This window comes from Triturus cristatus, chromosome 1_2 (assembly GCF_964204655.1).
Source record: "Triturus cristatus chromosome 1_2, aTriCri1.1, whole genome shotgun sequence".
Lineage (NCBI taxonomy): Eukaryota > Metazoa > Chordata > Amphibia > Caudata > Salamandridae > Triturus > Triturus cristatus.
In genome coordinates, this window is record NC_140580.1 from 1,112,080,885 (window position 1) to 1,112,095,833 (window position 14,949).

The 14,949-nt window shown below is 41.6% G+C and overlaps 1 protein-coding gene across 1 annotated transcript in view; it reads right to left on the reverse strand.

Annotated features, from left to right (window-relative positions):
• Window positions 1-2,269: 2,269 nt before the first annotated feature.
• Window positions 2,270-14,949, reverse strand: part of NR5A1 (nuclear receptor subfamily 5 group A member 1) — a 426,966-nt gene continuing 414,286 nt past the window's right edge. The window contains exon 7 of the mRNA XM_085616228.1: window positions 2,270-4,162. Within this exon, the coding sequence (XP_085472354.1) occupies window positions 3,915-4,162 (248 nt within the window). The 3' untranslated portion in view covers window positions 2,270-3,914. The remainder of the gene's footprint in view (window positions 4,163-14,949) is intronic.

Below are 14,949 nucleotides of genomic sequence, written 5' to 3' on the forward strand. Positions count from 1 at the left end.
GGGGACTTGTCACTGAGGGAGGACAGAGGGTAGATTTCCACACCCTTAGTACAACACTGCAATGTAGTTATAGTTTTTATGGAACTTTGGATAAGAGAGTATTTATTTGATAGATTTTATTTTTCATATTTGTTTGTGACAAAAGAGGTTTTATTTGACTTTAGTGATGAATTTGTGCGAATGAGTAGTACATTTACCTGTATAAATTGCTGTTTGTATTCAGTATTCAAAATAAATCAATAATTTTAGCCTGGAATTCAATCAAACTGCCACAGAGATCACCAATAGGCAACGTGGTCCTCGGGCAGGAAAGAATAGGTATTAAACAACATGCTGATTGCATTCTCATGTCTGACACTTTATGAGTTAGGTGATGCAAGTGACACTTTGACAATCTAGCATGGAGGAAGGAAGTCTAACTGGAAGAAGTAAATCTTTATTGATTGCACATTTAAGGAAACTACAGTTTGATATGCAGCATGTATGCTAATCATTTGTTCATCCTAGTGTGAGGGCCCACATAAAGACAATCAGCTGTCTTCTCTCCTGAATCGAAGAGATTAAGGGATGCCATGGACGTGAAACATGTCTAATATACCCCATCTATGAAGGAACTTGCATCTGCAAAAATCTGGTTTGAGACACCCCTATGCGTCATGAGAGGTGAGATGGATGCTGCTGGCAAAGTGGTTATGTCGAACCCTGGAGCCCTGCAATTGAAATGTGACTCATGCATCTGACCAGTGTCATTACTTCATCGCAATTCTCCTACCTGCCAAAAGTGCATGGGCACAAGCAAATGCACAGTTTGATGTACTATGCAGAAAATGGGCGTTAATATTTACGTCTGCGCAGGACTGCTCATAAGTAGGGTCGGTCGGAACTCATGGAGTTTCGCTCTGGGAGTTACATGAAAGCGCATCAAGATTCCACAGAGTTCTGTGAACGGATGGAATTGGTCAAGTCATGCTGCTCGTGCTGGTTTTTAGCGCCGGGAGCTCAATCTGGGCTGAAAGATCAGTGCCAGAGGCACCACACAACACGCCAGAGGGCACTGCTGCTTGAGTTGATTTTGCTGCCTCTCAAGTCGATTTTCAATTCGAGCGATAACTTGCTGACCGCAAGCGCGCACTTGCGGTCAGAAAGATAGCAATTCGTATATAGCAATTCGATTCTTGCACTAGTGATATAATGGGTGCAAAATTAATGTGCTCTCATTTTCCTACGGTCACTTACTTGTTTGGTTCTAGTTTTGATCAAGTAGTTACCACTAGTTGTAGACTGGCGAAACATGGCGGTGTAAAACTGTATGCCACACCTGCTTTCAACAGTTACTCCATAATACTTGTGATCAAGTGCAAATGACTCTAAATTCCTGATGCATGTGTCATTTCATTCATTGTGTTTTTGCAGTGTTATTTATAAAGGAGGGTAAATTATTAGAACATTTAAAAACGCACAGGGCGTAATTCTAGTTGCAATCGGTTAAATTGACAGTCAGCAATACAGTGCATATGGAGTAAAATTGTTTTTGTATTGCAAACTGACTATAGGAGGGCATGAACAGATACCTGAATATATATTTCAAGCAGTATAATGTCTCATGAAATAACACATTAAATAATTTCTCTACTATGGGAGTAGGCTGGTCAGCCGTTTTCTAAGTCAGCAAAATAGTGTTCCATTTACTAAAATGGTTGTAGCTCCTTTTCTGAAAGTCTCTCATTATGAGAACTAGGGTGGGGAAGTTGCAATGTTTTTTTATTGTTGAAAAGGTCTATGGAAAACTTCATATCTTGCATTGTTTGTTCTTTTATTTGCTTCAAATGACATCTCTTTTGGAAATATTGACTTTTGCATCAACTTGCGGAGCATTTGTTGTTGTTTAAAGCTCACAAAATGGTTCTACAAAGCATATTCTTTCCAGAAAACAGTTAGTGTCCTTCTCATCCCCAATGCCTGTGTGGAAAATATCCACAAAGTGTAAAACTTGCAATGAAAACTTCGGCACGCATTTCTCAGTATGGGATTATGATTCAAATAAACAATCTATGGCTCTCCTCAAATAGGAGTGAAATAGTGGGTGAAAAACAATGCACTGGAAGGGGTCCTCGTGGATGGACAGTGGCTCAGATTCACACAAGCATTCCTTCCAACACTTTGTTCTTTGTTGCAATAGACACCTAAATTTCATGGTTCGGTTTAAAGTGGCATAAAAGTATATTGCTAATTGAAGAAAACATTGCGCACCAGAGAAGGCGAAGGGAAATTGGGACGCTTTGCAAATGATCTAGTGTGTGAGAACTTGAAATTCTGCAAAACTTTGTGGGCAAAATATAATTTTGCAAACCTAAAGTGAATACCCTCTGCGGGCAATATTTACTCAAAAGTAGATCAAATGTTTGGCCACCAATAGGCATGTAGAACAGACTGGGCCCCTTATCCTGTTTTCCAGTTGCTTCACACCAATCACTCCTCCCTCATATCCAATTGGATCTGTTAGACCCTCTGTATGTCTTATGCAATCTAGAAACACAACAGGTTTTGTTTGCAACTTCAAAAACATATACCTTGTGGGAATTTCTAGTAAAGCATTAAATAAGGTCTGTTGATTCTCAAACCAAGTGAACCCATCAGATCACACTCGAATCAAGCCAAATACATAGTAATATTTCTAGAAACAAGCATTGGTTAGATTGCCACATAATATTCCAACTGCTTCATTAAAGGGGGAGTATTTCATCTGATTCAAGACACCACAATGCATAGTTGGATCCCTAATTGTATTGGAGATCAGTAGTGCCAGTCCAAGGCGATTAATTAAGTTAACCCCTGGCAATAATCTAAATATACCTAACATGCATTTTAACTCATGATAGAATGTTACCCATGCACCTGTGTCACAAAGTGATACTACATTTCATAATTTGAGGGTTATCATTTTCAATTTTTTCTCTGATAGGTTATTTAATTTTCATAGGCATTTTCATAGTTCTCACTGATAGCTTCAAGTTAATATGAATTTTAACTGTTTGGAGATCCACATAGCAAAACATGTGTTCCTTTATTAGTGTTTGCATGCGTTCTCCATCTGCTGATACATGTTAAGATGTTAGTTTCAAGGAATGGCAACAAACATTACAAAGTCATCTATCTTGGTCTGTGGTAAAGCATTTACTCAATGTTATAGCTTACCCATGGTACAAATCCGCAGAATGTTGAATCAGAAATCAGCAATAATGGTAAGTGAAACCAGTATCCTCAGAATGATTTAAGCGAAGGAATAAGTATGGAAAAAATGTCAAAATGCATAGAACATTTAGCAGTTGGAAAAACATACACTGAAGGAGAACCACTGGAAGTTAAATTAAATGTCTTAAATTAGTCTGAGTTTCTGCTATGTGTATTTAGTGAGTTGATATACAATAAACACAAGTTATCGAGTGGTGGTCGTTCTCGAGCATAAAATTGCAATTTCTTTTGCAGGATAACAAAAATAAATATGCATAATATTCTCATTTCAAAAGCTTCAGATGCAATATTTCCTACAGCATATGACTTGTGGGAGTCCCTTAAATCTGATCACACTAGGTTGCTATTAAAATGTAGCCATTTAATCCCTTCTCCGATGGATCATTTTGAATCTTGGTAGAAGTAAAAAGAAGATGGTCATATTTAAAGATCAATACATATATCACATAGTATTTTAGTGCTGATAAACCACAGTTATATTAAAATAAATCTTTCAAAATAATCCAATAGTATAGGTTAAATACATTACTAGGAAAAATGCTTTTGTGGATGGGCATCAGTGACAGACCAATCTGACTCTGTTTTGCATCTTCTGCCAGGGAGCACCACTGGCGTAGTGTGTCTCTGGTGGCTGTTCTCTGAGTCATTAGGTTGATGGCCATTCATGCCCGCTTGGCATGAAGCATTTCAATGAGCAGGTTGTTACAAGGCACCTCCCCGCTCATATGTTTGTGGTAGAGGTAGTCCTCAGCCAGCATGCTGATAGACCGGATGTCAGTTAACCGCAACAACAACAGTCGGAACTTGTCCATACAATGAGGATAATGGCACATGGTATATTCATGGAGGGCAGCGTTGATTTTCTCCTGGGCAGTTTTGGCCAAAGTGTGATTTTCCAAACATTTCTCATCTGTAACAAAATAATTGATGCTTATTAACAATAAATGTATCACCTTAACATAACATAGCCTAAGAAATATTCAGGTCTTCCTTAGCTTCTCCAGTGTCACAGGACTCAAAGGTAAAATTGACCACATTCATATACTCATGTTGATGGTAATTTATGTGCAAGACATTCCTTTCCATTCCCAGCCTTCTTGCAACTGCTCACCACTTGATCTATTTCTTAGAACCATTCCAGTACTAAGTCTTTTATCGTTCCTAAGCTTCACTTTCCTTCAACTAATTAATAAATATTTCTAATGATAGATCTGTTGAATAATTTACTGATCATCTTTGCAAATGTCAGAAGTATCTCTAAGGCGGGGACAGACACAGGGCAGAATCTGACATTAGACATTTCATTAAAGTGGTTACCAAGGTCTAATGTGAACATGCACAATCTGTGGAAGAGATAAAGCAGGTACATTTCATATTTTAGTACACACTTAGTTCACAAATGTGGTACCTTACTAAGCAAGCAGCATAGCACCAGTTTCACGATTGAGGATGTTGAACAATATACAATTTAACACACCCAGGTTGTGAAATCCACACAAATGTGAAACTTCCGTTGTACAAGTTGCATTGAGAAAGGGACTGACTGAAAACGCAAAGATGAGGATGCAAATGGCACAAGATTCCCTTTGCAAGCTACTTTTTTTCCTGCATTGGGCTCTATTTATCCATCATGCCCTTTTCTTTTGGTAAGGTCATTGTTATTTGTTTCAGAGCACTTAGATGAGGGGGGTCCAGGACAGACCTGGAGAAGCCTGGATCCATGTAAAGTTTTCAGCATATCCACATAACATTAATGATCATACACTGGATGTAAATAGAGCTCATGTACTTAGAAGTAATGCTGGATCAGTGGACCACTCTAAGATTACCAGAAATATATTGCCCAGGACAGTTTTCTACGCCTCTGCTATTGCTGTAGCATGGAAGCACAGACAAAACTTACATTAAAAACTGCACTGCCGTAACGTGGATATATGTTTTCAAAGCAGAAGGAAACTTAAGACTGCCCACCTTCTCCTTTCCCTGTCTCATTTAGAGTGTAGAAGAAGGTGGTCTACCTGACGATGGAGCTGCCGCTGGACCCGTCTTCACAAACACTCAAGACATCAGGGGGCTGCCCAATCAAGTTCAGACCCACTGATGACATTGCAACCGGCGTCCCTCTTTCGGGCACCACCATGTAAATCATGGCAGTCACAAACAGAAAAACGCTCTATATGTCCCCTGACCCTCCTGCTCCCTCCCCTCTTGTTTTTTTTTGCTTGCCTGTTATGCTTCCCCTTCACCTTCTCCCCCTCTGTATTGCTGGATTCATATGCATTACACTTGACAATTGTATTTCTGCAGGCAACGAACAGCACCATGCCAGGGCCTGCAGTAGACTGACAGTATCACATGGTATCTGGCATCCACCACAAGGTACAGCCCTCTTACTGTCCATCTGGTGAGGAGCTCTTCAATAGTAATCAAGCAGCGACTCACTAATGAGGACTTGTGCTAAAGACTGTGTAAGAAATGAAGACTATTGCAGACATGACCACTGTCCAGACACTCAGTTGCTTCCATGGTATCGGCCAACAAGATCCTCGTCAGGTTGTTGCTGACATCAACATGTTGGTAAATAGCACGGGGTATGCAATCTCCACATTAGCAAGTAGCACAGGTGCAATTAGTGCATAGGCGAATAGCACCACATTTGTTATCCCATTTCCAAGAGTAAATGGGAGTTTGCACCCAAAATGGAATCAGCACTGTGGTTCTAACCAGCCCCCTAGACTGCGTCTGAGAGCGAATGGACAACCCATCCACGTGTTTAGGCCCCCTAGGAAAGAATGGTAAATGAGGATCTATTCCCTTACAAGGTTGACACACCACCCCAAACTACATGTTGAATTGCCCTGCATCAGTGATTTATTGTAAACATAGTACATTATTGTCATTTTCTGGTAGATCACTCAACAGTCAGTTATGTCACCATCACTAGAACAGACTAAGAATGATCAATGAAAGAAAAGCCAGATTTGGGAGTCTGGATGGGTGTGGCTTGACTCCGCCCAGTATCCCGTTCGTACTTCCCTTTGTATAACTGAGGAGGCCCAGGCTGCACAGTGATGCACGGCACTGCTGCAAAAGTTAGAGCTTCCATAAGGCCAGCTTAAGCGGTTTCCTTAGGGTGCCCCTACTACTTGGCACTAAATTACCACAAAATGCCCTTAAATGGCTTTTGACCCGATGTAAAAAGTACTATTGTAGTAGCCAAGCATATGGGTTCACAAAATCACATGGTTTAAGCCTGAAAAATAATAAGTTGCAATCTACTAGAGGCATGGACATCATTTGGGGGTCATCAGGGGTCGTCCCTGTGACCCCTGGCTTGCCTTCTGTGACCCCTAGCACTGCCTTTATGACCCCTGGCTTCAGTGGTTGCAAAGGCTATGGTGAGAACAGAAAGTACATGGGGGGATATGTACAAGGAAGTGGAGGAGAGAGGCGCTAGCCTTCCTGGCTTAATACCTCTCTCCTCCACTTCTGAAACGCAAGGCTGCACCATATTTACGAGAATGTGGTGCAGCCTTGCGTTTCCCGCTGCTATGGCGCTAAGTTTAGCCAACGCAGGCACCCTTGCACCATAGTGCAAGGGTGCCTAAGTGCAGGGGAAGATTGTTTATGTGTAGGAAGGTGTCCCTTCCTGCACATAAACAATCCTAAAATGCGATTCTGTCACTTCCATGTGTGCTGCTTCATGCAGCACACATGAAAGTGACAAAATGGCTTCTTTTTTTTTTAAAGTTTGTTTATGTACAGGAAGGGATACCTTCCTGTACATAAACAAACAATGGCAATTTGCGTTTTCCATGTGTGGTGCACAAGGCAGCACACATTAAAAAAAGCAAAAACAGGGGGAAATAATGCATTTCTCCCCATTTCGCCATCTTAAGACCAGTTTTTACCTGGTCTTAATTTTGGCACTGCTTCCTATGTATGCCACCCTTGTACATAGGGGGCAGCGCAACACCCACTGCCCACTCCTTTCACACTACCCATAGTGTGAGAGGTGGCCTTATGCACGAGGCAGCGTTAAGCCACGTTAAGTGCCTTGTACATATGGTGCAGCCCCTATCGCCACCACAACGTCACTATATGTGACGTTGTGGTGGCGATAAGGGCTTGTACATATGCCCCATGATGTCTTGATGAGCACTGCTTACTTTCTGCAGCTCCCAGCACCACCTGGGACATTAAAGGTTTTGTTCATTTAAACAAATGCATTCAGCAGTGCAATGCACTCTCTCCTGAATAAATCAAGGTAAAACAAGACCTACAATTTGAATAACATGCTTCCACTTTTTGATTACTATAACATCATGTAAGATGATGTGTGTTGGACTTGGCCTTTTTTGCAGGGTCATCCCTAAACTTTTTGCCTTCCTCCTGTATTTTTTCTGACCTGGTGTTGGCTGTTTTATGACTCTGGGCACCTTACCACTGCTGATCAGTGCTAAGGTGCATATGCTCTCCCTATGGTAAAATGTATTATGTGAATTGACTTCCATGTTTGGCTTATTTGGTTTACTATCAGTCCCTAGTAGAGTGCACCAGGGGTGCCAAGGGCTTGTATATCCAAATGCTGCTAGGGGGCTTGCAGCACTGGTTGTGCCACCCATAGAAGCAGCCTGGTAACATGTGTCTAAGGTCTGCCATTGCGGAACCTGCATGCAGTCTGGTACTGTCATGCTGACTGGGCAAGTGTCCCCACCTGCCAGTCCCTAAACCTTCCCTTACGTTCATATTAGTCACCCCTATGGTAGGCCCTAGGGCAGGGTGCATTGTAAGGACAAGGTAGGACATGCCCTGAGGTGTGTGGCATGTCCTAATAGTGAATTACAGCCATTTTTGTTTTTCACTATTGAAGGCTACCTGCTCCCAATAGGCCAGAATGGGCTGCTGGAATTACTACACGCTGTAATCCCAGTGGACTCCGAGAGCATGGTAGAAAGTCAAGTTTAGTATGCCTGAACTCAGAATAATAAAATACTTCTTTTAGTAAAGTTTATTTTAATATCCTGTGTTTGTAAATACTACTTTTAGAAAGTTAGTATTTACTGACCTGGCCATTTCAGTCCGCCTCTGCTGTGTGTGTGTGTTCTGCCTAGTAACAGTAAAGGAGCAGGGCTGGGGAATTCCAGGAGACAGGCTGGCTGCCAGGTGGTGGGTAGAGAGATTACACCAGGATGGGTGGGAGGAGTACACCTTTGACTCTGAATAGACCTGTGCTCTGCCACCACAATGCCGGCTCCGCCCCCTGTGGAGCGGCTGATGTCTCTGCCCTGCTACTGAAAGGAAAGAGCAGAGTCACCACAACAAAGTGCTCCAAAACTGGACTGAGCCAGGCCCAGGCCCCCTGGCGACAAAGAACAAAAGAATTGTGCTATAAAAGAAGGAGCCCTGCTCCTTAGAAATCAGATCCTGATTGAACCACGAAGGAACTCTGCCTGACCAGAAGGACCTGGAAGAAGCTGAAGGAGGAGTAACTTTCCCTGACCTGGGGGATTGGCCTGCAGTTGGTGCCTTGCTGAGATAGGAGAGGAAAAGACTGAAAGAGACTTTGCACTTTGTTTTTCAACTATCTCCAAGGGCTTGGAAGAAGAGCTTGCCCCCTGAACTGAGTCCCAGGACCATTGGACTCATCTGCCTTCAAAAATTGAGTTGCCTGGACAATCTGTGCTTGTTTCCCGCTGGATTTGGCCCCAGTACGCCTCGTACACCATCCGCCGCGGAGCCGTGTCTTTGCCGCCCGGCACCGTGCGTCTACGCTGATCCAAAAGCGTTAGTACGCGCCGTATCCCTCCCGGCTGCATTGCACCTAACCTTCCCCGCCGATTCGAGACGTACATCACTGGCTGCCGAACCCTGTACGCCGGACCCAAGTTCCATCGTCCCGCAGGTACGGACCGTACGCTGCCAACGTACTGCACCGTGCCGTACTCAGAGCCGAGAAGCCGCAGTACGCTGATCCTCCCCGTACGCTGTACGGCGCCGAGAAGTGTCGCCACCCATCCGCACCGAAGGTACGGCTCGAATGCCGAACGCCACGGACTCTGCAAGCTGATCCGGGCCATCTGCACGTATCCCTGAAGATCACGTACCAACGCCGCGTACTGACGCCGCGACCCGACCAGACCGGATACGCTGCCGAACTACGACCCGGACCCATCAACTTGTCCCGCACTGTCCGTCGCGGACCCCACGAACTTAAGGTACTTTGTTCTGTTCGCACCGCAGCGTGCGCGTCACGGACCCCGGAGTCCGCACCGATTGTTTGACTCGTACTTTCTTTGTTTTTAATGCGGACGAGTCGCACACCCAGGTACGAACCGTACAAAGCCTGAAAAGAAGCAGAATTGAGTAAAAGAAGCCTATTTTTGCATTTTAAGCCTTTTTACAAGAACATCGAACTTTAAAATAATACTGTGGTCATTTTAATCGTTATTCTGGTCTTGTGCTAAGCTTTATATAAAGAGAACTATTTTTGATATAACCTTGACTGGTGTCCATTTGTGGTGTGTCATTGCATTACTGTATGTGTTCACAAATGCTTAACCTATGACGCCCTGAGAATAGACTTGACTGCTTGCGCCACACTACCTAAAGGGTGAGCAGGGGTTATTTAAAAGGGTGATCCCCTTATCCTGACTTAGAATTGAGAGTCCCTGCTTGTCGCAAGTGCATACCTGTGCCAACTAGAGACCCCCATTTCTAACAATGTGTTTGAACATAAACTTCATCTCTGTGCTTTGAATGGGTGGTGATGTGTTACAAGTGATCATAATGAAAATGTAGTAATTACAATAACAAATAAATTAAGTGAATAACAAAAATCACATTCAAAATATGGCCTGCTTGAATTAATACAAGTGGAGGAAGCCAATACTGTTTTTATGCATCTCTCTGTAATTTAACAGTACATTAGGTTCTTAGGGTAACAGGAGTTTACACTGTGGTATGAATAATGTGAGTTTACAGTGTTTCTTTATCCAGAAAACATATAATTTTTTATGCAGAAATGTGCAATTTCCTAATATGTGAGCCCTCTATTCAATATATAGGTGGCATATAAACTATACATTTATCTGTGTTAGTAACTGTTATGCTATTATGTAATTGTGCACATAAGGGGTTCTTAATATCAGCAATGTCAATTATTGTGATGCCTTCAGGGTCAAGGTCATATGATATCACTACTAGGGGTGATTCAGTTTCAAAGATTATTTGATGTCACTTCCTATGATATTATTGGGTCAACCAGGGGATGATGTAACTTCCGTTAACCATCACCCCCGCATTTTGCGCAGAGATACTTTGCAAATCGGAAAAGTCTTTGCAGAACATTTCTGACTCACAAAGTGCTTTTTTGCAATTCATCCCAAATCATGAAGGTTGTGACTTGAAAGTGGTATCCCATCTCCCTTGAGAGCTGCAATGATATGTAGCAATGGTTTGCAACCACAACTGCAGTTGCAAATCATTAATCGGTTAATATTGCCCAACAAGTATGATAGTCCATTCCTTGAGGTATTGCTTCCATCTTATGGATGGTGGCAAGTGCACTCAGGAGGAGCACGGAGTGGTCAAAAGAACCACTGCCCACTCCCCTCAAATGTCTGATTCTTAAGAAGTCTCCGTGCAGGGAATATGAATGCAGGGATGGAGGTCTGCTGTCTCTGCAGGACTCCACCACTCCATTCACAGTGGACTGAAAATTGACCCCTGCCTCATGCACATTGACGAGGGCGGCGTTTTGGCATTCTCCAGTGAATATTCGTTTTTGTAATGCTGCTGAGCAGCTCTTCAGTTCTATCACACAGTGAATGTTAGGTCATAGACAACTCAACATGAAATAAACCCAATGACTACGTCCTCCCCTTTGTGCATTGTAACCTTTATTCTTGCATAATGGGAAGCACAGAAAATGTGTGCACCTTTGATAATTAAAATTATGATAGGGCAATGGCAATCTAGAAAACTTAAATTTTTACTCAAAATAGAAAAAATAAAATGTTCAATAAAAATAACTGCTTTCCGTGCTGAGACTGAGAGAACAATTGCCCGAGGAGAAAAAAAACCATAGCATGAAACACTAAAAAAACAAATCGGATGGTGACAATGAATCCTGTACGTACAGCATGGGTATTACGTTCTCTAGCGAGTATTGCTTTCCATGCACACATGCTGCTGTGTCCTTTTTGTGTTTAAAATATTTTGTTAGAATTTTTTGAGAATAGGAAACATACAAAAAAGAGCTCCGAAAAGGTACAAACATTAATCCAATACTATATTATGAATAAAGATAAATATTCTAATTTTATAAGTAAGAAATTCAAGATTATAATACCTACAAAAGTAAATGATATCATTGCAAGTAAAAAATGAAAAGAACAACAGCATACATTCATAAGAACAGATTACTGAGCTACTAAAGCTAAAAAGTCATACTACATAAAGATATCATTAAACTTGTATATATTATGGATTCAAAAATAAATAATCATCAATTGGTTTCCAGAAATGTAAATAGTTCGGATTATTCTGAAAAAAACAGATTAAGTCAAATTAGCACCCTTTCTTGTAAAGATAACCCAGGCCCACCATGCATGAACAGATAAAGAAGATTGTTTCCAATTAGCAGTAATTGACTTCACAGCTGCTAACACTAAAAAATCAAAAAGTTTGTTATTCAATAAAGACAATTTAGTAGTGAGAGAAGATGCTTTGGTCAGAAATATCTATATTCTGAATCTCTGGATTAGAAATTGAGGACATTAAATTACAAGAAATTAAAAAATAATCCAACCTTGAATAATAGTTATGAGGGTTAGAGAAAAAAGTTAATTGTTTGCCAGTAGGATTATGTAGACGCCAAATATCAACCATTTTGGTAGACTTGAAAAATGCTTTAAGTGAGAAAAACACCCTTGAGGACGAAATTTAGCTTGAGATATTCTACCTAGTAGGGGGTTGGAAATAAGATTAAAATCTCCACCAATAATCAGAGGAACGTTACCCAAATTTAGAACCTCTGATGTAAATCTTAACCAAAACTCTGGGGTATCATTAGTAGGTTCATAAACATTAATGAGGTGGAACCCCTTATTGTCAATTTTTATCTTAGCTATAATAAAACGACCTTTAGAATCCGAATGATTATGCAAAATTTGAAAATGTAATTGTTTTGCAAAAAGATTGCTACCCCATTTTTCCTATTGAGAGCCGGAGATGAAATAACAGTCTCAACCCATTTTTTATTCATATAAGAAAAAACTTTATCATCTACATGAGTTTCCTGAATTAAACAAATATCCTCTTTATACCTCGCTAAATAATCGAATACTTTAGTACGTTTAACAGGGTGCCTAAATCCTTTAACATTGAATGAAGCAATTTAATATCATTACCACTTGACATTTTGAAAAAAGAAAAAGGGAAGAGAGGAAAATAGATAAAAAAGATAGATTAGAAAAAGAATAGTAGCTCGAGAATTGGTATGTAAAAGACACACACGACACCAACAGACACCAAAAATAAAAAACCATAGAACATAGAAACATATATAGAACTTCTGAATCGCACACATGCATATCAAGAATAAGCCACTTAACATGCCCTGAAAGATTACTCCAATCAATTAAACATACTGGCAGATATACGGATGGCAACCACCGTTTCCACAACCAACATTTCCCCCCAAAGCCTTCAGACCGCCTTTTTTAGGCAGGGGCAGAAGGGGAAGGGGAAGAAGGAAAGGTACAAATCAAGTACATTGGGAGGAAGAAGAGCCAGTAGGCAGCTGCACACGGAGCAGAACAACGGAAGAACCCCAAGCAGGAACGAGCAACAGCAGGGTTTAGTTACTAATCTTGCAACTAGACCTCTGTCAACCATGGAAGAGAAGGTCCTTAACAAAGGTCTAGGTTTCGTCCCAACTACACGCCTTGATAAGTTCCAACTCCATTGTGAATTGGCAGGCTTCTTTAGAAAACTGCGACTCAAGGCCTTTTTTGAGAAACAAGGCGAACCTTCCTTGGAGGATTCAAATGAAACTGGGCTACGTGTGAAATCGACCTTCACCCCTCCGCCTCATATGATTCCAGTGGAGATCACCACGTTTGAACAGGCGGTTTTCAATGACATTGAAAAATTAGACCCAAAACAACCCTTCCAAAATATGAGCAGAGAAGAAAACTCTGCTTTGGAAAACCTGAGATCATGTGACACCATTGTGATAAAACAAGCGGACAAGGGTGGGGTGATAGTAGTTCAGGACAAAACCTCCTATCATGATGAGTGTCAGAGATTGCTTTCTGATGAGAAGAACTATCGCCCCTTACAATCTGATTCTACTAATGATCTGAAACAAGAAATAAAATCACTAGTAGAAAATGCAGAAACAATGGGCTATATTTCCAAACAAGAAGCGGCCTTTCTGAGCAACAGTGAGGGCAAGACACCGTACTTCTACATTTTGCCTAAAATGCACAAAAATAAGATCCCTCCACCAGGCAGACCAATCGTGTCGGGCATAGGCTCTCTACTTGAACCATTATCACGGTTCTGTGACTTCTTTTTGAAGACCCTGGTACAGAGTATCTCCACCTATTTACAGGATACGAAGAGTCTGCTGAAACTCCTTGAAGACGTCACAGTAGATGAAAACACCATCCTAGTATCCTTTGACATCAAAAGCCTGTACACAAGCATCCCACAAGATGACACCCTGGGAGTTTTGAAAAAAGCATTAGATGAGACTCCCTGGACATACAGCACTCCGAAAGGTTTTATCTTGGATTGTGCAAGGTTGGCTTTGAAGAAAAACTACTTCGAATATGAAGGGACACTCTTTCTCCAAATAGGAGGTACTTCGATGGGGAGCACCTGTGCTCCTAGTGTGGCTGGGCTCTATGTCTTCGATTTTGAGAAACGATTCATACTAAGTACTTTGAATCCTTTCACCTCCAATATTGTATTCTGGAAAAGGTATATCGATGATGTCCTTGTCATTTGGCAAGGACCCTCCAAGACTCTAATCGAATTCTGCTCATGGATCAACACCTGTGACCAAAACTTGAGATTCACATATACGATGGACCCCATCACCATAGTATTCCTGGATCTGGTCATCACTAAGGAGAATGGACACTTGGAGACCAGAACACACCACAAACCGAGTGTGAGAAACAATCTTCTTAGGTTTGAGAGTTTTCATCCTCGCCCTCGGAGGGAGAACCTCCCTTATGGACAATACCTTAGACTACGTCGAAATTGTAGTAAAATCACAGACTATCGTGATCAAGCAAAGGTTCTGACCAAGAAACTTTCCAACAGAGGTTATCTGGAGAAAATACTCAACAAATGCCAAAAGAGGGCACGTAATCAACCCAGATAAGCCCTCCTAGAAGACAGGATACAGAAGAATGATGAGATACCATTAACGTGTGTAACCACCTATAACACAGCATCCAATCTAATGACAAGATCTATCAACAAACACTGGTCTATCATCAACACAGGGAACCTACATTGGGAGAAACCCCTATTCTCCTTCAAGAAAGCAAGGAGTTTGAAAGATGCCTTGGTTAACACATGCCCAAAAGACTGCCCGCAGACGGGGGTGCCGACCATAACTAATGCTTGGGGCCTACCAAACATAGTAGGGCACTATCAATTTGGCAACTGTAGTGT